At 36.6% G+C, this 24032-nt stretch overlaps 1 protein-coding gene across 4 annotated transcripts in view; it reads right to left on the bottom strand.

Moving 5' to 3' along the window:
• Positions 1–24032, bottom strand: part of LOC138757371 (CCR4-NOT transcription complex subunit 7) — a 43982-nt gene that overhangs the window by 399 nt on the left and 19551 nt on the right. For 2 of the 4 annotated variants that reach the window (XM_069924570.1, XM_069924569.1), the window contains exons 3-7: positions 15662–15855; positions 14236–14397; positions 8896–9040; positions 5662–5772; positions 133–2278 (exon numbers count right to left, since the gene is read on the bottom strand). In XM_069924570.1, coding sequence (XP_069780671.1) covers positions 2147–2278; positions 5662–5772; positions 8896–9040; positions 14236–14397; positions 15662–15855 — 744 coding nt within the window. In that variant the 3' untranslated portion in view covers positions 133–2146. Of the gene's footprint in view, positions 1–132; positions 2279–4778; positions 4852–5661; positions 5773–8895; positions 9041–14235; positions 14398–15661; positions 15856–24032 lie in introns of those variants that run through there. The other 2 variants (XM_069924571.1, XR_011353540.1) reach the window with 2 other exon arrangements.

Genomic DNA, 24032 nt, shown 5'->3' with positions numbered 1-24032 from the left:
GAGGAGAAAGTGAAAGACAGAGAAAAAAAAAGTAATTTTTGCACTGCAGGTTTGCTGGTTAAATTTGAAGCAGGATTTGTTTAATGAATGATGATCAAGCTATTAAAATCAAGCAAGGATACCTTATGTAAGTAAGAAACAAATCTGAAGCCTTTATTTACAAAAAGGTTTAAAAACAAATAATACCTTGTTTTTCCACATAATTGCTTTAAAAAAGGTCCATTAAGTTACTGTTCTGTAACATAATGAAAAAAACAGAATACATTAATTACATTGTAGTCACACCAGTCAGGAGAATTTGACCTTTTCCCAAGCTCTGAAATCTAACTGAACTTGCAACATGCAATTGATGGTTTCAGGCAAGTGCCACTTATTCAATAAAGGTCTTCCTCCACAGTTGCTCTAGAGGCATGCAGGATATAATGCATAAGAATCAATAATATATTACATGGAGTTTACAGCTCATATACAATTTACTAAGGGGATTGCATAGCAAGTCACACTGCAACAAAACCAACATCACTCTCAGCTGATATACCTATGCAATGCTACTAATGGAATTGCAATGCTGTAAAAGATACTATGCCTTTTCATTTAAAAAAAAATCTTTTCTGATTCTACAAATGTAAAATGGTAAATAAAACAAAAATACTGAAATGTTTTTGAATTTTATCAATTCCAGTTGGGATTGGTAACGTGTTTTGAAAGCTCAAACGATAGCATGATTATCAATGTTTTAGAATCATGTCTGGCTGTGTACCATAGTAGTAGAGAAACAATTGCCTACCTCCAACATCAAGGACTTGAACCTACACTGACTAGCAACCAAATCACTAGTTCCCAACTACACCACCAAGCATGATAATTATGCTGGAAAAACCCTGTCTTCTCATTAATGTATGCTTCCTGTCTCCACCTGATCCATAGAAATAATTAGCAAAATGAGGAATTGAAGCCCATTTCTCCACTTGGTTGGAAGAACATAAAAACGCTGGCTAAAATGAGAATAGAAAGCAAAAACAGCTGTAATCTGTCTTGAAATAGAAACTGGTCAGAGAAAATATTTAAATTAAAAATTTCATGCATGCTTGCAGTGCCCTCTTATTTAAATTCTGCATTAACTTTGGAGGAAGCCTAACTTTGGGTGCAACTGAGATGCTCCTGTACTATGTCACTGAGGATAAAAATATTTTGTAATAAGCAGAGCTTGAAAAAAATCTCAGAACATTCTTCCATGGAAAAAAACTGTTGTGCCATAAACAACATAGCATCATGTACATAATCTGACACTCATGACATCAGTGCTAAGCTGTTACAAGTATAAATTTTGTTTTAACTAAAATTAAACTCAATTAAATTTCATTTTATTTCAACAGTCAGAATGTACAAACATAGTAGCTGTAGCACAATATGTGTGAGATGCTGGTTTTGGTTCAGCTAGCTGCACTTCTGATATATCACACTGAGTGTATGGGAAACATTCCCAGATGATGTTAAAAGGAAAAATTGTAAGGCAACACTTACAGATTTCCATTTTCATTGCAGCAAATAAAAGAGCTTCAGTAATATTTGTCTGTTACCACAAACCAGTAGTGGAGACGCTGTCACACTAAGCCAGCAGGCACAGAAAATCCACAAACAGTAACTCAATGGTGTGAAGTAGTTCAAGTTTCTGAGCTTTCTTATCTCACTTGCGAGAACAAGCAGCAAAATTCCCATAAAATAGAGGAACCAGTCACTCTCTAAAGTGCAAATTTGATGGTCCACAATCCTGAATAGCTAAAATTCCTGTTATCTTTATTTTAAGCGCCACATATTAGATTGGAACGACATATAACCAGATAATATATTTCATATGCTTTCAGAAAGAAGAGAGGAAAATAACTACCTGAAAATTCATTCGGGTGTTTATTTTCCCACTTTTTCCAGCAACTTGTGAAAATAATTCTGAACTAGAAATCACTGGGGAAATTAAACTTACAATGAACTTCTTTGCCAAGGCCAGAATGACCAAGATGTTGACAAAAATCTAGTGAACAGAAAGAACAGGGCAAGGAAGAAAATCTGAAGGTCTAAATGTCTCAGACAGAAGATAAAAATCAGATCCAGTATATGTGGCCCAAAAAATTGATCTCTCCATTTCAGGTCAAGGCTGCTGTTTATTAGCTTCTTCTTCATATGCATTCCCTGTGCCATTCTGAACATAAGATGAGCCGGACCCAAGACCATACAGATGGCCACAGTATTTGGCATCATCAATGTGATCCTCAAAGAACATCTGGAGAAAAAAAAGATAAAGCTAATCAAAATTCATAAAAATTCACTCCAGGAATGAAAACTTTTTCCAGACAATTAATTACTTAATCTATTTGCAACATTTTGAAACTTAAGGATACTGTGCTTAACTGTTAACAGATGAACTGTTTGGAAAATCAACAATCTTTTGGATTTTCATTAGCTACCATTTGGCCTATCTAACCCAATCACAGAACACTACAGGGCCTTCAATGTTGTGCCGACCCATATATTCCTTTAAAAAGAAAAATACTAAACCCTTTAGAGAGTGACTGGTTCCTCTATTTTTCTTCAATCCTTTTGTTTTAACTAAAATTAAACTCAATTAAATTTCATGTCTGTCTAAGAGCCTCTTAAAAACCCCCTAATGTTTCAGCCTCCACCACCATCCCCTGCAAGGCCCCCATAACTCTCTGCATAAAACACTTACCCTGATATCTCCCCAAAACTTCCCTCCCTTCCTCTGGTGTTTAGAAAATGGGCACTGGCTGTCCACCCTATCTATACTGCTCATAATCTTGTAGACTTCTATTAAGTCTCCTCTCATTCTTCTAAACCCTGAAGAGAAAAGTCCCTGCTCTGCTAACCTTGCCTCATAAGACTTATTTTCCAATCCAGGTAATATCCTGGTAAATTTCCTCTGCATCCTTTCCATAGCTTCCACGTCCTTCCAAAAATGAGGTGACAAGAACTGAAGACAATTCTCTTAAGTGTGGTCTCCCCAGAGATTTATAGAGTGACAACATTACCTCTCTGGTCTTGAACTCAATCCCCCTATTAATGAAGCCCAGCATCCCATAGGCCTTCTTAACTATCCTATGAACCTGTGTGGCCTTGAGGAATGTGTGGATTTGGACTTCAAGGTCCTTCTATTCATCGACACTGTAAAGTAATGACCATTAACCCTGTACATAGCCTTCTGGTTTGTCCTTCCGAAATGCATCACCTCACACATATGCCCAACTCTGCATCCTGTCTATATCCTCTTATAACCTTCAACAACCTTCAGCTCCATCCACAACTCCTCCAACCTTCATTTCATCTGCAAACTTACTGACCCATCCTTCCGCCTCTTCATCCAGATCATTTATAAAAATCACAAAGGGCAGGGTTCCCAGAACAGATCCTTGTGGTATTCCACTAGTCACTGACCTCCAAGCCGATACTTTCCTTCCATTACTACTCTCTGCTTTCTACCTGCAAACTAATTTTTTATCCACACAGTCAAGATTCCATGGATCCCGTGTCTCATGACTTTCTGAATGAGTCTCTCATGGGGAATCTTGTCAAAAGCCTTGCTAAAATCCATAAAGATCACATCTACTGCCCTACCCATGTCAATTTATTTTGTTACCCCCTCAAAAAACCCAATTAGGCTCATGAGGCACAACCTTCCCTTCACAAAACCATGCTGACTATCCTTGAGTAGACTGTACTTCTCCAAATGCTTATAGATCTTATCCTTAAGAATCCTTTCCAATGTTTTCAACACCACTGACATGAGACTCAACAGTCTATAATTCCCAGGATTCTCCCTATTTCCTTTTTTAAATAAGGGGACAACATTTGCCATTCTCCAATCCTCCAGCACCTTTTGTGGCCAAAGAGAACTCAGACATCATGGCTACTGCTCCAACTATCTCTTTCCTCACTTCCCACAGCAACCTGGGATATATCGTATCCAGTCTCTGGGACATCATTCTTGATGTTTTTAAGAAGATCCAACACTTCCTCTTCCTTAATCTCCACAATGTCCAGCACACAGGCCTGTTCTATTCCAACCTCACCCTGATCAAGGTCCTTTTCTCGTGAATACTGAAACAAAGTATTCATTTAGGACTTTGCCAACCACCTCTGCCACCAGGCACATATTGCCTCCTTTATCCTTGTCATCCTTCTGTTCTTCACATACACATAGAACGCCTTGGGGCTCTCCTTAATCTGACATGCCAAGGACTTCTCATGCCCCTTTCGAGTTCTCCCAAGTCTTTTCTTAAGCCATATATGTCTTATGAGCCATTTCTGGTTCAATTTTTGTTTTAAATGCTCTTTAGAAAAGCCAATTAAAATTTGCTGTGAAAATAAGTGTTACTGGCAATCTCTAACAGAGAAGCCAAATATACAACTGACATACAGAATCAATGACTAAAGACTACAGTGCAATTCCAAAATGATCTGCATGTGTTCTGAACTAATGAAACTGGAATTCTGAAGCTGAGTGAAGAATAGATCACATCTACTGCCCTACCCATGTCAATTTATTTTGTTATCCCCTCAAGAATCCAAAAGGAAATGTTGCAAATTGTTTGTACAAAACTTCAGATCAGTGCAAAAGTAATGAAAATATCAGTTTTATATTTCTATAAATTTCAATCTCACATCCATCTAAATCAGCTGAAGACAATAATTTGACACAAATACCTGGCAATGGTGCTGAGGATTCCTACCATAAGGGCTTGGTTAAAATGAGACAGAGACCTTACCTGAAAGAAAATGATCATCATTGTCAGGAGCAAAAAAACAAACTGCTGGAGGATTCCATGGATTGAGCAGCATCTGTGGAGGCAAAGGGATAGTCGATATTTTGGGTCGAGAGTTCCTCCAGCAGTTTGGTTTTTGCTCCAGGCTATAGCATATACAGCATCTTGTGACATCATTGTTTTGAGGTGTCATGACATACATGTTCATTTATTTGTTAAAATGGAATGCAGCTTACGTCATCTGCACAAAAATCATGAGGGGTGGGTGGATAAAATGAATGGCCACAGTCTGTTCGTCAGGGTAGACAATTCTAACAAATAGGAAGTCATAGGTTTAAGATGAGACAAGAGAGATTTAAGAGGAACACGAGGGACATTTTTCCAGTCAAAGGATAGTCCTAGCTGCCAGAAGAAACTGTCAAAGCAGGTACAAATATAATGTTCAAAAGACATTTGGACAGATATATGGATATGAAGGATTTAAAAGGATATGGACCAGATGTAGGCAAATAGGACTAGCCCCGAATGCTAATTTGTCTGCATGGACAAGTTGGTCTGGAGGGCCGGTTCCAAGCTATGTGTCTATGACATAAACAGTTAAACCAGGAATGTGGAAGTGTATCGCTGAGATTGATGCAGGTCTCATTGGCAATTCATTTTCCTGCTTTAGCTGCTCAACCTGCCGAGTTCCTCCCACAGTTTGTTTTTATTTGCTAAAAATTCCAATTTGTGCAGTATTTTCTTTCTCCAGTTTTTCACCGAGTTGGCCTGCTCTTCCACAAGTTTCACTCTAACAACATCTTGCCCAGAGACTCAGCATTCACCTAAAGGAGGCCATAAATTTCAGAATCCACTCTGTATCTTGATTTTAAAGTCATATTTGTACCTCTCTCATTTTGAAGAAGGCCATTCCTGTTAATAGTGAATCTGAACCTGCTTGATGCTGTGGCCCAATTCGTTCCAACTCCAATTGTTCAGCAACTTCCTGCAACCCCCCCTGTAACAGGAAATCTCATTTAGATATACAATGTATGTACCACAATAGTTGATCTGTTCCAGGCCATTAGAATCACATTACTTTTTTTAAAATTAATTAATGTTTTAAAAGTTAAATTTATATATACAGCAAGGTAACAGACCCTTCTGGCCCATGAGTCTGTGTCCCCCAAAAATGAAAGAATTTGACTTCAGGTCTCTGCACAAAATAAACTCTTTTTAAAAAGTCTGATTGTCCCAAAAGTCTCAAAATATAACTGTGTGATCAATTGTACAGGTATAGTAAAATGCTAGTTATCCACTACTATATTTATTGTTTTTTTTTAAATACAACATGGTAACAAGCCATTTCGGATTAATATTATTTTACTGTACCACCTACTATTATTATTGCATTGGGCAATTTCGAGGAGTCATACAGACCCTTCAGTCCATCTTGCCCTTTGTGACCAAAATGTCCCATCCACACTGGTCCCACCTGCTTGTTTGGCCCATATCCTTCTAAACTTATCCTATCCATGTATCCATCCAATTTTCTTTTTTAATATTGCAATAGTACCTGCCTGAAGCACCTCATCTGGTAGCCCGTTACATTAATTCACCACTCTCTGTGTGTAAATTTTACCCCTCGGGTTCCTGTTTAATCTTGCCCCCTCGCCTTAAACCTATGTTCTTTGGTTATGGATTCTCCTACTCTGGGGGAAAAAAAACTATTCCTCTCATGATTTTGTATAGTTCTAAGAAATCAAGATCACCCTCTATCCTTCTCTCCCGATAGCTCAGGCTCCCAAGTCCAGGCAATGCTCTTGCAAATCTTCTCTGCACCCTTTCCAGCTTGACAACATTGACAATATCTTTCCTGTAGCATTATCACTGAAACGGAACACAATATTCCAAATGAGGCCTCATCAACATCTCATACAACTACAACATGACCTTCCAACTTACATATGTGCTGAAAGCTTTTTGACTACCTATTTTCTTGTGACTCTATTTTCAAGGTACTATGCAGTTATACCTTCTACAACGCTATTCAGATCACTTCCATTCACTTTGTAGGTCCTACCCGTGTTAGACTTCCCAAAATACAACACCTCACCTCTGTATTAAATTGTTTCATAAAAATATGGTCTTCTTAAGTAGGAAATTTGTAGTGCAGTTTAATGATGTAGCTATACTTTGATATCTACTATATAAGCACAGTGCTAAATTCAAAATTTGCCAACTTTACTTTTTTAGCAGCTCAATATTCCACTTGGAAGCACAGTTTCTGACTTTTAAAAAATATTTTATTTAAAATTTTAAATCTCATCAAAAAATACATATTTTATATATAGATGTATTGATATCAAATTACATGAATATTTTCAACCCTCCCTCTCTCTATCTCTAACTCTGCCCCTTTCTAATCTAATAATACAAATGAAAGAAGATAATATAGAAGAATGTCAATATAAAATATAAATCTAAATATAAATTGATTTGAATTGTGGAGCACTAGTTCACCCATCAAACCAACACTTTTTGAAAAATATACTTATTGCATAAATTAAAAGTAATTTTTTCAAGTGGAATACATGAACACAATTCTCCGGGCCATCTTTCTAACCCTAAGTCTACATTAGATTTCCATGTAATAGCAATACATTTCTTTGAAACAGCTAAAGCATTTCATAAGAATTCTATTTGCTACATGGTTAATCCCAAATTAATACAAGTATTTTTAATATCTCCTAACAAAAATATTTTAGGATCCATTTGGAGTGAAACTCCTAATACTTTATTCTGAATATGTTAAATTTCAGAGCAAAATGTATATACTTTTGGACAAAACCAAGTAGAATGTATAAAAGAACCTTTGTTACATCTAAAACATAAATTTGATAAGGTCAAATTAAATGTCTTTAACTTAGGTGTTAAATATAATTGATGTTAAAAAATTATATTGTATTAACCTATACCTAACATTAATAATTTTAGTCATACATATCTCTTTCCAATTATTTTAATCTATTTTAACATTCAAATCAGATTCCCATTTTAATCTTGATTTATGAATTCCCAATTTCAGAGCATTTTTCTGAAGTAATCTATACATTTCTGAAATAAACTTATTAATACCTCCATTAGTTATTATCTGTCTAGGTAAAATTAAATTATGACCTAATTTTTTAATTAAAAAAGCTCTTATTTGATAATAAGCAAAAAGTATTATTTGGTATATTAAACTTCTCTTTCATTCTTTGGAAAGTAATAAATTCACTAATTTCAAAGCAATCATCTATTAATTGCTCTTTGAAACCAAATTTTTAAAAGTTGATTATTCATAGAAAATGGAATAAGTTTATTTTGAAATAAAGGCATTTTACGAGAAATTAAACCTTTTCCATCTATTTCATAACCAACTTTATTTCAAATTTCTAACAGATGTTTTAAAATAAATGAACCTTTAGTTCCCATTAATAATTTAGGATTCCATTTATAAATAATCTCTTCCTTTGAATCTTGTTCTACATTTTGTAGTTCTACTGTCACACAGTCTCTGACTGAGATAGTAGTGCATTTTTCAATGGATAATTAGAATGAGCTCAATTTTCTTGAGTGAAGGTTTTATAATTTGTGAAAATAAACAAGAGTTCAAAAAACAAATAAATGTTGATTGTTGACAATTTCCCTCCAGATGTCACTAGTTATCCTTACATTTAGAAATTTCTACAATACCTCTGCTTTGCAAAATCTGATAATTTTTACAGCACTTGACAACTTCCAAGTGTTCACACTTGTTCAGTCTTAAATATTAGATTCCAATCTCTGAAGTTAATGATGTGGCAAATCTAACAATATTGTGTTTAATTCTACATTAACACATACTGTGCATGTTTAAAAATGTTTATATAATTATAAAAAATGCATTCTAGCAGTCAGTGTCCACAGAATTTACCACTGACAAAGTCTTGCCATATGTATTTCTTGGCATATTTTTTTATTTTATTCTTCACTGAGTATATTCTTAAAATACATTTCCCAACAAACCAACTTTTCTTAAGCATACAGACTATAGTAGTGCTTTTACGCCAACATAACAAAAATTTAAGATTCAATTTTGACTAAATTATAGAAATACCTTGAGGTTTTTGCAGCTTTTCATGAGGTATTTCACATCATAAATTACAGGGAAGAACAACCTTAAGATCTCAAAGAAGTCTGGTTCTTCTTCAGGTAGATTCGAATTGGTGAGTATTTTGATCAAGTAGCCAAAGTCATATCCACTGAAATGAAACAACACTTCAATTACAAAAACTTATTTTGAGTGACTTTTTAATCTTCTCAGCTGTAATGAAAATTCAAATTACAAAAGAGAAAGTGAAAATCAAATTATTTTGAACAATATTTTTTCTATGACGTTTGATATTCATTACCACCTCTAATATTCCAAGTTAATCATAAAATTCTCTTATGGAAAGGGGCTTCTGGAGCATAATGTGGAATTAATGAACCCTTTCTATAGACAAAATAACATGTTCTCCAAGGTTCTCCAAAAAAACAAGGTAAAAATTGTGGAAATTGAGTTAACGTTTACAATTTCCTAACTATTACATCATTGTTAATACCTGTTAATTGAACTAGGTCAGGTCAAGATTCTTTCCTGTTTAGTCAAAATGGTGAAGCAACAAATGGATTGCCTCACTGTTTCTTTAATCTCCCTTCAATTCTTAATTCCCTACCTCAGATTCAGATCAGGTTTCAGATTCCATACATGACATTACATACAACCCTTGATATTCTTTTTTCCTGCAGACATGGCAAAATTGCCACTTATTGGTAATGCAAAAAAAACTGTACACAACATGCACATGTAAACAAATAAAGAAATATATACAAACCGTGCAATAGAATTTATATAAAAATCAATAAAGTACACAAGACTCCTTAAATGAGTCTGAACGAGTTTGTCGTTGATGAGTCTGATGGTGGAAGGGTAGCAACTGCCCTGAACCAGGTGGTCCGAGTCTTATGGCACCTATACCCTTTTCCTGATGGTAGCAGTGAGAACAGAGTGTGTGCTGGGTGGTCTGGATCCTTGATGATTGCTGCTGTTCTTTGATGGCAGCATTCCCTGTAGATGCTCTTGATGATGGGGAGGGTATTGTCTGTGATGTCCTGGACTGTATCCACTACCTTTTGGAGGGCTTTACGCTCAGGGATATTGCCCCATATCAGACCATGATGCAGCCACTTTCCACCATATCTCTTTAGAAATTTACCAGGGTTGCCAAACCTCTACCATCTCCTGAGGAAGGGGACTGCTGACGTGGTTTCTTCATGATGCCATTGGTGTGTTGAGTCCAGGAAAAATCCTCCGAGACAGTGACTCCCAAAAACTTAAATTTGCTCACCCTCTCCACCTCTGATCTCCCAGTGATCACTGGATCATATACTTCTGGTTTACACTCCTAAAGTCAACAATCAACCCCTTGATTTTGGTGACATTGAATTGAAGGTTGTTGTTACTGCATCATTCAGCTAAGTTTTCAGTCTCCTTCTTGTATGCTGACTCATTGTCTTTTTATAAAATCCACTACCATAATATCGCAGGCAAATTTCTGGATGGTGTTATTGTCGCACTAAACCATAGAGTCGTAGGTGTAAGTGAGTAGAGCAGGGAGCTAAGAACAGAGCCCTGTGGTGCTCCAGTACTGCTGATGGAGATTTTGGAGGAGATGTTCTGACCAACCCTAACTGATTGTAGTCTGTTTGTGAGGATATCAATGATCCTTTACACATTGGGGTGTTGAGTCCTAGGTCTTGGAGTTTGCTGATCAATTTTGAGGAGATGATGGTGTTAAATGATGAACTGTAGTTGATAAGGAACATACTGATGAATGCATCTTTGCTGTTCCAGGGGTTTGTAAAGAACCAATGAGATGGCATCTGCTGTAGACCTGTTGCTAAATAGGCGAATTGGAATAGATCCATGTCATCACTCAGACAGGAGCTGGTATGCTTCAACACCAGTCTTTCAAAACAATTCGTCAGTGTTCTTTGTAAGTGTTACTGGTATGAAGGCAGGTAACTTGGGCACCAGTATGACTGATGCTTGTTTGAAACAGGAGGGTACCACACCTTGCCAGAGTGAGACGTTGCAGCTATCCGTGAATACATTGGTAAGTTGGTCAGCACAGAATTTTTATACTCGGCTGGGTACTCCACTCCGACCAGATGCTTTCCTCGGTTTCACTTTCTACTGTTGGTAGCTGTGGCCTTGACCCCCAAGCCCTGGAATAGCCTCCCTACACATTTTCATCATAATATCCAAGTCTGACTTTATGCGAATACTGAAAATCTTTCTTGGGCCAAACTTTTGAACATCAATCCAAATATTCATTTTTTTCACCTCACATTAAATGTTATTGTATGATTGTGAAGTGTCACTGAATGTCACATTAGAGAGGCTGAAACAAAAATCTGCTGGAACAACTCAACCAGTTGAGCCGCAATGGCGGAGGGAAAGGAATGATTAATGATTTGGGTCAAGACCTACACTGTTTTACATTAGAAATTGAAAATGAAGAAACAGGAATTGTTGGATCTGAATTAGTGTCTGAAGATGGAACATTGACTTGAGTCGTTAACTCAGTTTCTTTCCAGGAATTTGGCTCAAGAATTTGTTTTAACATAGGATAAATGCTAGCAGAAAAGAGCAGGGAACAGACACTAATAACAAACAATTTCATTTATTCTGCAGCAATAAGAAGTAACAAAATAAGATGAATGGCTGACCTCACAAGAAGAGAAATTGATTAGCAAGTAATTTAGCATGTTGATTGAGTGATCAAATTTATTCATTTTTTCTAATAACTATATATTTTTAACCATAACCATATAACTGTTTACAGCACGGAAACAGGCCATGTCAGCCCTTCAAGTCCGTACCGGTTCACTTGAACAACTCCACTAGCTCCTCCGCAATTGCACCAATTTATTTTTAATATCATATTTATGGAAATGTAATGATAGCGATTTCACATCTGCAATACACAAGAATGGCGCAGCAAAACAATGAATGTAATGAGACATGTTCATGCCAATAAATTCTGATTCTGTACATCCACCCAGTGATGGTTCACCTCCCACACATACACCCCCCCAGTGAAGAGCTTGACAATGAAATTTCTCTTGCATAGTGATTGAAGTTTGCAAGTGATGGTACACCACTGGCCTACTACAGGGGGCAACCTCTGAACCTGCAGGAGTATAAGGGGACAGGCCAACACCTGGCCGGCTGTCAATCAGTTGTCCTGAAGGTATCAAGCCCCACCCAGTCGGGTGTCAATCACTCTCCGGGATATAAGCCTGCGCCGGCCTCCCGAGGCCTCACTCAGAGTTGCTGCAGCCACAGCCAGCCTGGCTCTGTGGAAGTCTTTGTACATACTATACTTAGCTATTGTGGAAACTACTAATGGTCATGTAGGTAGCAGGAGCAACACAAATTTGAAAGATACATGTTATCTAAACACTGAACTCAGAAGTGGTTATTCCTCACATCGTTTGAGCCACCCATGAAATTGCAGGAGCCCAATGAATAAATCAGCTGCCACCCCCAGAATTTGGATGCCTGAGGAAAAGTCCAAGATCTCAAATTCAACAGCAAGCTTATCTTCATCAAAACAGTAGTGATTCCCCATCTTCCTGGATGTATTGGAGATACAAATAACCTATAATATGCAACTCAAAGTGCTAAAATAAAACATCATTAAATGCCTATACAAAATCCTACAAATCCAGTAGCAAGATAAGCAAATCCAGCAAACTTTTCCAGGATATCTCTAATACCAAGCTTTTGATCAGGCTCAGATACCTCTGATGGTTGATTGCATCAACTGCATACTATGTTCTTAAAATAAGAATTCTATTCCAAACTCTATCACAGAAAGTGATTGTCAGAGAAAAAAAAGTTTAATCAGCTTTCCACCTGACCTTTCAATTAATTCTACTCCAGTGGGGAGCTCAGTGAAGAATGAGGCAAAGTACTAGTGTTATGAGGCCAGATGACTCCAAAACCCAGCAGCAATAGAAATTCACCAAGACAATGGTTACTTAATCAAAAATTGCTTTTATTTTTTTTTTAAACATAATAACAAGATCAAACTTTAACCAGAAATTTAATCCTTTAATCCTTTATCCAGAACCCTTAGGGGACAGTGTGTTCCAAATTTTGGATTTTTATGGATTTCGGAAAGCCAGATTTAAGTCCACCCAAATTGCGCTGCCGTATCCACCCCAAACCCCTTCCAGTAGTGCTGCTGTCTCCACCCCACCTCTCGCCCGCCCGACTTGCACTGCTGGTCTCCCCCCAGCCTTGCCCTCCCGACTCGCGCTGCCGGTTTCTCCCCCTCGCCCGCCCAGTCTCTCCCCCTCGCCCACCCGAATCGTGCTGCCGGTCTCTTCCCCTTGCCCGCCTGACTCGCGCTGCTGGTCTCTCCCCCTCGCCTGCCCGACTCACGCTGCCGGTCTCTCCCCCTCGCCCGCCCGACTCACGCTGCCGGTCTCTCCCCCTCGCCTACCCAACTCACGCTGCCGGTCTTTTTCCCCCTCGCCCGTCTCGCGCTGCCGGTCTCTCCCCCTCACCCGCCCAATTCGTGCTGCCGTCTCTCGCCCCACTTGCTGGATTTTGGAGATTTCTGGATTTTAGATGTCTGGATAAAGGATTGTGTACCAGTATTAACTCCCTTCTAATTCTAAGTGCATGTGTATGTAATGTGTATATGTTAAGGAAAGTTCTTTGTTTCACAGTCCAATCTCACTTCTCCAAGTTCACCGGTATCAGGCAATTCTTTTACTGTGCACAGAATTTTGTAGACTCAACTGCTACTGCAGAACTGACTTTTCTATCTCTCTCTCTCTCTCTGAGAAAAATTACATTTGTTTTTTCCCTCTCTGTTTGTAAAAACTAAAAACCTTTCCCAAGGCTCCAAACCCAATCTTTGAAGATCATATCAGTTCGTCTGAGCCTGGACTTTATTGCCCATACACAATTGATCAGCATTCTTTATTGCTTTTGCAAAGCCAACCGGACCCTTAAAGTCTGGCTTCAGCAAAGCTCTTGCATTTTAAATGAGATGTCTTTTGTGAAGTGTTACTCTGTTTGTGAAGTGATCTACACTAAACCCCCACAATCTAACCCTTTTAAAGATATAATCATATAATATAACCCATAAGAATAAGATGAAGTAAGTTGATACAATGATGCACCATTGTTTAACTCAGAACTCCACTATGCTTGAATGTCCTCAAGGTCCTTTTTTGAAACAAGTTTTGAGATAAAGCATGGTAACTGGTCCTTCAATCAAGGTAAGTTATGTTCAATCCTCTCTTCTATTTAAAAATCACCAATTTCAAATTTTATCCAATTTACATTCCTCTGAATAGAAATCTTTGAGAATCTCGCTGAACTATTACTCACCTGTGAAATGAAAGCCACTTGACACCTTCACATAGGACTACACCAGATGTCATAAGGACTTCTGCAAAATACATTGTATCAATTCCTTCCTCCTCATGTTTTTTAAACTGAATTCCAGAAGTGGTAAGGAGCTCTATTGAGTCCTGAGCATACATATCCTCCCTAAAATAAAGAGGGAACTTTTAAGCAGATAAATAATCATATGCAAGATTATCAGATGCAGTAAATTTTATATATTTAACTGGTACAATTAATTATAGAACATGCAGCATTACAGCCCAGAACAGGCCCTTCGGCCAACCTATATATACCAAAAGATATGTTTCTTTTAAAGAACAAAGATACTTTTTAAATAGTTTTAAATTATAAAACTTTTATTTTGAATCACAACTTTCATCTACTCATTCATTTTTCTACTTGTTGTTGTAAATTTAATGTAATTTGACATTAATTGAAATCCAAGCTTATGGCAGAGTCTTCTTGTATTAAACTAGTCCCAGGAACATTAACCATGATCAATTGTTTACTAAACCTAATGAAATGAGACATGATATTCAGTCACCATTACTTACCAGGAAACTCCATAACATACATTCAGGAATATTTCTAACAGCTTATAGTGGCAAACATAAAGGAGGCAGATCCTGCCCAGACTTTACAAATATAATGATGCTCAGGAAATGGATCTTTGCTAAGGAGCTTTAATTCATTTATACATCACTTATCAAAGCAGTTTTCCAAATCGTATACTAAATGTTGAGAGAATTAATTTTTGCATAAATTAATTTTACTTCATTTCCATCCCTGATAAAATGAACATACTTGAACAACTTAAATATTTGCCTGAGAAATAACTGTAAACAAAAGTATAATCCATCTGTATATTACACACATGTACAATGCTGTATTTAAGTTCCCATCAACTTTTCTAACCAGTCTGAATCATCTAGGTAACAGTACTTAACCAAAATCTTCTCAACGACCATAGTGTTTCTCTTCAGTCTCAACCTTTAAAGTATAGCAACTTCAGACTGCATTTTTCACAGCACGACTTGGTGTCCATAAACTGATTAAAAGATATAGCCTCATGAAGAAGCACCACTAAAGTTTGGATCTCTATTTATATTGTCATTATTTGATTGTCAGATGTGGTGAGTCTAAAATTCAGCCCAAATACACATTTTTCTGTCTTTTCTCCATTTTTCCTTTCATTCTCTTGAATGTATGTAAATAATACCAATTATTTAAAAATCTCTTTTCACATTCTACTCAGTATTTTGTTAACATTAAAAATATATATATTTATAATCATTCTATTTTACACAGGGTCCAATCCAAATAATAGTGTTCTGATAAAAGAACAATAAAAAGCCCCTTTACAAAAAATAATCTATGTACTTAGCAAAAGATTGCTTGATGTACTTACGTGAGATTAAATTTAAAATTAAATTGCCATGTAGAAGTACCTGGAGGGTACTCGCCCTGTTCATTTACAAATGTCAGCCCAAGCTGTATTATCTTTAGTAAATCCACATTACAGCGCAACAGCTGGTACTGATAATCTGCATTGCTTCGGAATTCTCCAATTGGCCGTGCTACAACACCTGGAAATTCTGTGTCCTGGAAATATTATTTAAAATGTTATAAAAATAAAACTGTGTAATGTTTGAGCTTTGAAATAAACAAATAATCCTTCCTCAAGAGCAGAACACTTTATGTTAACATAACATGATCTATGTTGTAGCAGTAATTATCATTAGATACAAGTCTCTCTATCGCATTTGATTGAACAAAAGAACTAATGTTTGCTAATTCTTTCCAACTTCCTTTTCAGCATGTCATCAGGAGATTCCCTAGTTGGAACAGATAAATACAGTATACAAGGTTTAAAACTCTACAAATCTGTTTTGTACAAGGATTCATTTCTACATCTTTATAATGACTAATAATGTTTTATGCCATTCACCTCAATTAACAAAGTTCAAAAGCAGTTTTTAATTGAGCAAAACCTTAACTTCATTTTGGCTATGACCAGAATTATTAGAATATAATAATTCTAATCTGTCCCAGATGATGGATTTCTGGTTTTGAAAAACTTGTGCTTCAATATGATGAATTAAAAATGCAGAATGTTGGTAAATAGAGTTGCAAATTTATCATCATTTTTTTGTCTTCCATTTTATTTATTCTTGTTACATTTGCTTCGATTAGCTGTTTAATAATCTTTCAAATAGGGTATTTAACAGTTATTTCTACATTGTTCACCAACTTAAAGAATATAAACACAACACATTACAGCTGTTCAGATAAATGTGTCCTTACAGAATTCACAAATCACTACTCAAATATGTGTGATATGGCACAAAATGCACTCACCAAATTTATGTAAAATACAGTACAAAAATGGTTTTTCAATTTTAGTTTTTTTAAATTTTTCACACTATGAACCATATTAACCAAAATACACACAAACATTTCCCTCTTGAATATACACAGTGTCATTCCCTCCCCTTTTTTCCCCTCCCTTCCTTCCCTCCCTCCTTCCCACCCCCCTCCCTACCCATTAAATGTTCAACATATACAATACAATAAACCCATTAAACAATGTCATCACACAATGAAAATAAACAAGAAAATTGTGTCATCTACTTTTACACACTGGGTCAGTTCATTTCATCTTCTCATTCTATCATTTTAGGGGGTGGAGGACCACAGTAGGCCCTTTCTGTTGTGTTCCATGTACGGGTCCCAAATTTGTTTGAATACTATGACTTTATTTTTTAAATTATATGTTATTTTTTTCCAATGGAATACATTTATTCATTTCTATGCACCATTGCTGTACTCTCAGGCTCTCTTCTGATTTCCAGGTTGACATTATACATTTTTTTGCTACAGCTAAGGCTATCATAATAAATCTTTTTTGTGCTTCATCCAATTTGAGGTCTAGTTCTTTACTTCTTATATTACTTAGAAGAAGGATCTCTGGATTTTTTGGTTTGTGATTTTATTTAATACCTGATTTAGATCTTCCCAAAACTTTTCCACTTTCTCACATGCCCAAATTGCACGTACCGTTGTTCCCGTTTCCTTCTTACAGCGAAAACATCTATCTGATACTGTGAGGTCCCATTTATTTAACTTTTGGGACGTGGTGTATAGCCTGTGTAACCAATTATATTGTATCATGCGTAACCCCGTGTTTATTGTATTTCTCATAGCTCTGGAGCATAGCTTTTCCCATTTTTCATTTTTTATCTTTATGCTTAGATCTTGTTCCCACTTTTGTTTGGGTTTACAGCTTATTTCATCATTCTCTTTCTCTTGCAGTTTGATGTACATGTTTGTTATAAATCTTTTAATTATCATTGTGTCTGTAATCACATATTCAAAGCTGGTTCCTTCTGGTAACCTCAGCCTGCTTCCCAATTTGTCCTTCAAGTAGGTAATGAACCAGATTGAAGAAACACAAAACATGCCAAATTCATGTAAAACAGCAATAATTACAGTAATACCAAAGACGGGGAAAGATCCACTAACACCAGCATCGTATAGACCAATATCTCTACTTAACTCAGATTATAAGACAATAGCTAAACTATTAGCAAACAGATTGGCCGACTGTGTACCAAAAATAGTAAAACTAGATCAAACTGGATTTATTAAGAAAAGACGAACAACGGACAATATCTGTAAGTTCATTAACTTCATCCATGCAGTACAAGGAAATAAGACGCCAACAGTGGCGGTTGCTTTAGACGCAGAGAAAGCCTTTGACAGTGTAGAATGGAATTATTTATTTAAAGTACTACAGAGGTTCAACCTACCAGAGAAATATATTAATTGGATTAAAGCATTGTATAAGGGACCATTGGCGAAGGTGACAGTAGATGGATATATATTGAACCAATTTAAATTAAGCAGGTCAACTAGGCAGGGATGTCCACTATCTCCCTCACTGTTCGCGTTGGCTATAGAACCCTTGGCAGAACTGATAAGAACAGAAAATAAAATAAAAGGGATAAAAATAAAAGAAGGAATATAAAATCAATCTATTTGCAGATGACATCATAGTGTACTTAACAGAACCAGAATTATCAATAAAAAAATTACATAAGAAATGGAAGGAATATGGAGAAGTATCGGGGTACAAGATCAAAGCAAATAAAAATGAAGTGATGCAAATGAATAATGCGGATTTCACAAAGTTTAAGAAAGAATCACCATTTAAATGGCAAACACAAGCAATCCGATATCTAGGTATTCGACTAGATAATAATCTAGGCCATCTATACAAATTATCAGCCATTAATGAAGAAATTACAAGATGACTTAGAACATTGAAAAGATTTACCACTAACACTGATAGGAAGGGTAAATTGCATTAAAATGAATATCTTCCCAAGGATACAATACCTATTTCAATCGTTACCAATTCTGTTAAAAGAGAAATTCTTCAATGAGCTAAAGAAAATAATAAGGAAATTCTTATGGAAAGGGGGGAAACCGAGGATAGTGCTAGATAAATTAACAGAATGGTACAAACAAGGGGGCTTACAGCTATCAAACTTTAAGAATTATTATAGAGCAGCACAATTAAGATAGCTATCAGATTTTTATCAAAAAAGAGAAAAACCAGATTGGACCAGATTAAAGCTAGATAAAATAGGGGAGAAGGGTCCAGAACATATACTATATAAGTGGGATGAAAAGCTGGTGCAACATAGGAGTTCACCAGTACTGCACCATCTGCTCAACATTTGGAAGAAGATTCACGTAGAAAGGAAAAAAACAAATTCCCAACTACCAAAATTATTATTGACACAAAATCAACTAATCCCTTTCACAATAGATAACCTTTCCTTTAGAGAATGGGAGAGAAAAGGGATCAAAAGAATAGAAAATTGTTTTTTGGGAAATAATTTATTATCTTTTGAACAAATGAATTAAAATATGGCATAACTCACGGTACAATGTTTGCATACCACCAAATGAAAACATGGTTTTCCTTGATGCATGCATAAACAATATAGCTGCTTGATACAGTAAAAATTGATACATATGCTTTTTATACAGTCACTTCATTCCGGGACATTATCCCCTTTTTTTCCTGGAACTCGTGCTGTGTAAAAAGCACAGAACCAGAATTGAGGTACCATTTTAAAAAAAAACAGCAAGGCACCTAGTAAAATTACCAAACTGCACTTCTGGCATTCCAGGACCAATTCAGGTCATGATGTGTATTGTGTGCTATAGTTTTCTTAGTATATTATGAACTGTGATTTTTATTTTAGTGCTGCTTGCTCTCTCCAGTGGTCCACTGCATGCTCTCTGTTCCTGTGGGCCGCTAACCCTAACCCTTGACACTTGGTCTGCCAGATTGTGAGGGCAATCACAGAGCACAAAGATTTGACACTAGGTCTGCCAGATTGTGAGCAAGCTGGTTTGTGGGTTTGTCCTCAGTTTGAACAGTCTGAAGACCACTGAAGCCCTGTGCCCCCACCAACAGCACACCACCAACCCCCATCAATAGGTAGCAGTGATTAGTGAGGGATATGTGAGTAGAACGAAAAATTTGAATCCACTTCTATAGATCAATATTGCAGTGGATTTTCCCACACTTATATAAATTGTGTGCATGTTTTTAAATTGTGTATTTTCCCCACGCTTCTTTATAAATTGTGCACGTCTTATTAAATTGTGCGCATTTTTCTCACCTTCCTTATGCATTGTGCATGTATATGTTTTATTCCTGCTATGATTTTCTCACACTCTTCTATTAATTGTTGTGTGTTAATAAAAGTAACATTTAATAGCAAAAACTTGTGACCAGACTCGTCTTTCACAGTTATGACACCTTCTCAACACAATGACTAGTGCGAGGACTGACAGCGTTACTAACAGTGTTGCTCACCATTATCACCCTAATTTCAACCTGGCATACAAGAAAATTTTTTGGTAAAAACATGTGGTTCTAACATGTCATCAAATAGGGTATGTTATGTTGATGAGTTACATGTCCCACCCCCTTTGTTCACGGAATTCCAGCTTGCTGACCCAGAAAAATGCCAACTTTGTTTGTTTCAGTGTGAACGACCAATGCTGGCATATTGGAGGGTCTTCATTAAAGAAATATCACAGGGTTGCTGTGCAAAAAATATAACAGATTATTTAATAGGAATGTAACCTCCTCCCCATATTGAAGAGGTTGCATGTAATTACACAAAGCTAACACTTGCATCCATTAGATTAACAAAACTAATATGGGGCACATAATAATCTTTCAAATTTTAACTTCCCTACACACATTTTAAGTCAATGTATGGAGCTAAATACAGCTTGCTTGCTTGCTCTCTCTCTCTCTCTCTCTCTCTCTCTCTCTCTCTCTCTCTCTCTCTCTCTCGTGTTATCTATTTATTTCTGCTTTTGATTCATTCTCAAAAATTAAACAGGTAAGAAGAAAAATAGCCATGCATAAATTTGTAGTTTTGAATCATATTGTTTGATTTAACTTTTCTTCACATTTCTCTTGGGGGGGAAAAAAAAACAAAATATTCAATAAACAGACTAAATTTAAAGGCAAAACCATTAACCATGGATGGCACTTCCAATATTTATTTGATCTGAACATGGACATAAATATTAAAAATTAAGCTCTATGCAACCAAAGAGAATGCAAGTACTTGCTGCCAATGCAGTTAGGAATTTAAAACAACATGTGAAAGCCTCAAGAAACTGACAGGTTTAAAAAAAAGTCAGGTTAATACAATGGGAAATAAAATGAGTCATGTGACAATTAATAAAGGTCATGTGCATACATGATTGCATCCACCTAGTTTACAAAATCCGATTAAGTATCAGATGACAATTGCTCACACTGATTGTACAACTGTTGTCACAAGACCAAACCATATCAAGGCAATTACAGGTTTTTCAACCTCCGAGCAGATGATCGAGTGAAAGTAGCGAATACAGCTAATTGTTGGGTTCAGAGATAAATGGTGATTTTAGTGCCTTCAGCATTATTGTTTTGTTTCAGATTTACAAGTGATTGGGGGGGGGGGGGGGGCTTGGCAAGATGGCGTAGAAAGAAGACATGTAGTTCCACCTTTCCCCAGTTGGACTTATTAATGCCCGAATTTAAAAGTTGTGAAAGTGATTAAAAATAGTTTTTATAGATTTCTGAACAGTGGAGATTCAAAATGACTACAAATGTGAAGAAATCCAAGACACAGTTTCAAAAATTACCTTACAAAAGTGTTGACAAATTGAGGCCTACCTATCAAGTTGAAGCCATGGAGTCGTCTATAGGAGTTCCCAAGTCTCAACGTATTCCAGGTCGACTGAGTACAACTCCAGCGTCGATCACACAATCACAAGATGGCACTGGTTCTGTTTTGGGTTCGGTCGGCTCTGACTCGCGCGCCCGTAAAGTCGGGTGCGCGAGCGGGTAGGCCGAGTGGGGACAGTGGCGTGAGCCCGCCGTACTGTCTGGTGGTCTAGGGGCACATAATGCTGTGTCGGAAGACACGCCTGCGCGGTCAGCGACGGTCCCAGGCATACACAGTGTGTCACGTGTTCGGGAACTTCTGGACAAAGTGTGGGCTGTGGGGGAACCTGGATGGCAGTGGGCTGATGAGGTCGGTGCGCTGTTGACGGGGTCCAGACCCGCAGCCGCACTGGACAAGTGACAAGTGTGGTGGAAGAAGACAGCCCTGCCGAGTTGGAATAAAGGCAAGAGGAGTCTATGGAGGCTGGGATCAAGGAAGGTAGGCCTGAAGAGGGAGCAATGGAACCTGGACTGGATTCTGTATTTATGATTTTGGAAGGGATTGCACACCAGATGGAAAATATGTCAGTACAAATGTCTACACAGTTAAATCAGGGATTTATGGAAATGAAAATTAAAATGAATAATATGTGAAGAAATGACTTCTATGAAGAAAGATATGAATGTGGTTAAAAGTGATGTTAATAGAAGCATAAAGGCAGTGGATACTGTACAGGACAATTTCAAAAAAATTGAAGAAGCTTTTTATGAATGTAAAGATCAAGTGGAACGAAATAGAGAAAAAATGGAAAAAGTGGAGGATTCTTTTGTGGATTGGGGGAGTCAGAAGATTGATTCTTTAGAAAATCAAGGTCGAAGAAATAATGTAAAAATAGTCGGTCTTCCAGAAGATATTGAAGGCTCGGATCCGGTAAATTTTTTTAAGTGGATTCCCGATGTGTTGGGTAGTGACTTTGGAATTAGACCAGGCACAAAGGGCGTTGAGGAAGAAGCCCTTTCCGGGCCAACCACCACGTTCAGTTTTGATTCGCTGTTTGAGATATCAGGATAGAGAAATTATATTACGGATTGCAGTTCAGAAGGCTCGGCAAAATCAGCCTCCACTGATAGTTCAGGGTAGTAGAATGTTTTTTTTATGCTGATTTGAGTCAAGAAATTATTAGAAGGCGCCAAGAATTTAATTCGGCTAAAGTAGTATTGTGGTGAAAGGGTTACAAATGTGCTTTTTGTTATCCTGCTGTATTGAAAGTTTTTATGGAAATTTTCAGTCCCAATTCTTTGAGAATGATCATGATGCATTAATTTTTGCTAATTCATTGCCAGATTTATGAGAAGTGGACGGTCACCATTATTGTCACCTAAAAGGAGGGTAAATGGGAACGGGAAGAATGGGAAAAATGGAAAGAAGGTTGAGTTGATGCAGTCTTCTTGATATGAAGATCCGGAACAGTCATTGGGATTGGAATCACTGGGTTGAATGTGTTTGATTAAGCATTTTGATAGTCATCCACCACTAGTGGGTTTTACCATACCCAGATTGTTAGGAAGTTACAACATTATTGTGGTTTGTTATTGAGATTCTTTTTTTGTTTGTTGAGGTTTTTTTATATATATACATAAGAGGGGGAGGGTTACTTTATCTATAACAGGTTTTTATTAGTATGGGGAGCAATATTTGGTAATTATGTAGTTTGTATTGTTAGAGTAAAGAAATGTCTAATTTGAATTTTGCAACTTTTAATGTACAGGGATTGAATAATCCAATTAAGCGTAAACATGTATTGGTTTATATAAAAAAATGAAAGTTGATATTGCTTTTTTACAAGAAACACATTTGACTGAAAAAGAATATTTAAAATTGAAGAGAGAGTGGGTTGGATACGTGTTTGCTTCTTCTTTTAATTCTAAGGCAGGGAGTGTAGTGATTTTGATCCATAAGAAATGACCGTTTGAATTGTAATCATTTATGGAGAGTGCTGGGAGGGTTTTGATAGTGAATTGGAAAATTTTTGCAGAACCATGGACATTGTTGAATATTTATGCACCTAATGTGAATGATGATCGATTTATATCTGAGGCTTTTTTAAACATTAAATCAGGCCAATGAAAATATTTTGATTGGAGATTTTAATTGTTTTTTGGATCCTTTATTGGATAGATCCCTGAAAAGAATAAGGAAATCAAAGATGGCAATACAATTGGGAGCTTTGATGAAAGATTTGAATTTAGTTGAAATTTGGAGAGAATAAATCCAACAGAAAAGGATTTTTATTTTTATTCATCTAGGCATGATTCATTTTCTAGAATAGATCTGTTTTTGATTTCAGCACATTTGCAAGGTTGAGTAGTGCAGGCTGAATATAAGAGTAGGGTCATATTTGATCACTCTATGTTGTTTACCTCTTGTGTAAGTCCTGAAGTGTTACAATCAACTTACCAGTAGAGGTTTAATGCAATGTTATTGAAGAAACCAGAGTTTATTACTTTTGTTAAGGAACAGATTACT

Source organism: Narcine bancroftii, chromosome 3, assembly GCF_036971445.1.
Source record: "Narcine bancroftii isolate sNarBan1 chromosome 3, sNarBan1.hap1, whole genome shotgun sequence".
NCBI lineage: Eukaryota > Metazoa > Chordata > Chondrichthyes > Torpediniformes > Narcinidae > Narcine > Narcine bancroftii.
This window is presented reverse-complemented; position numbering and strand designations above follow the sequence as displayed.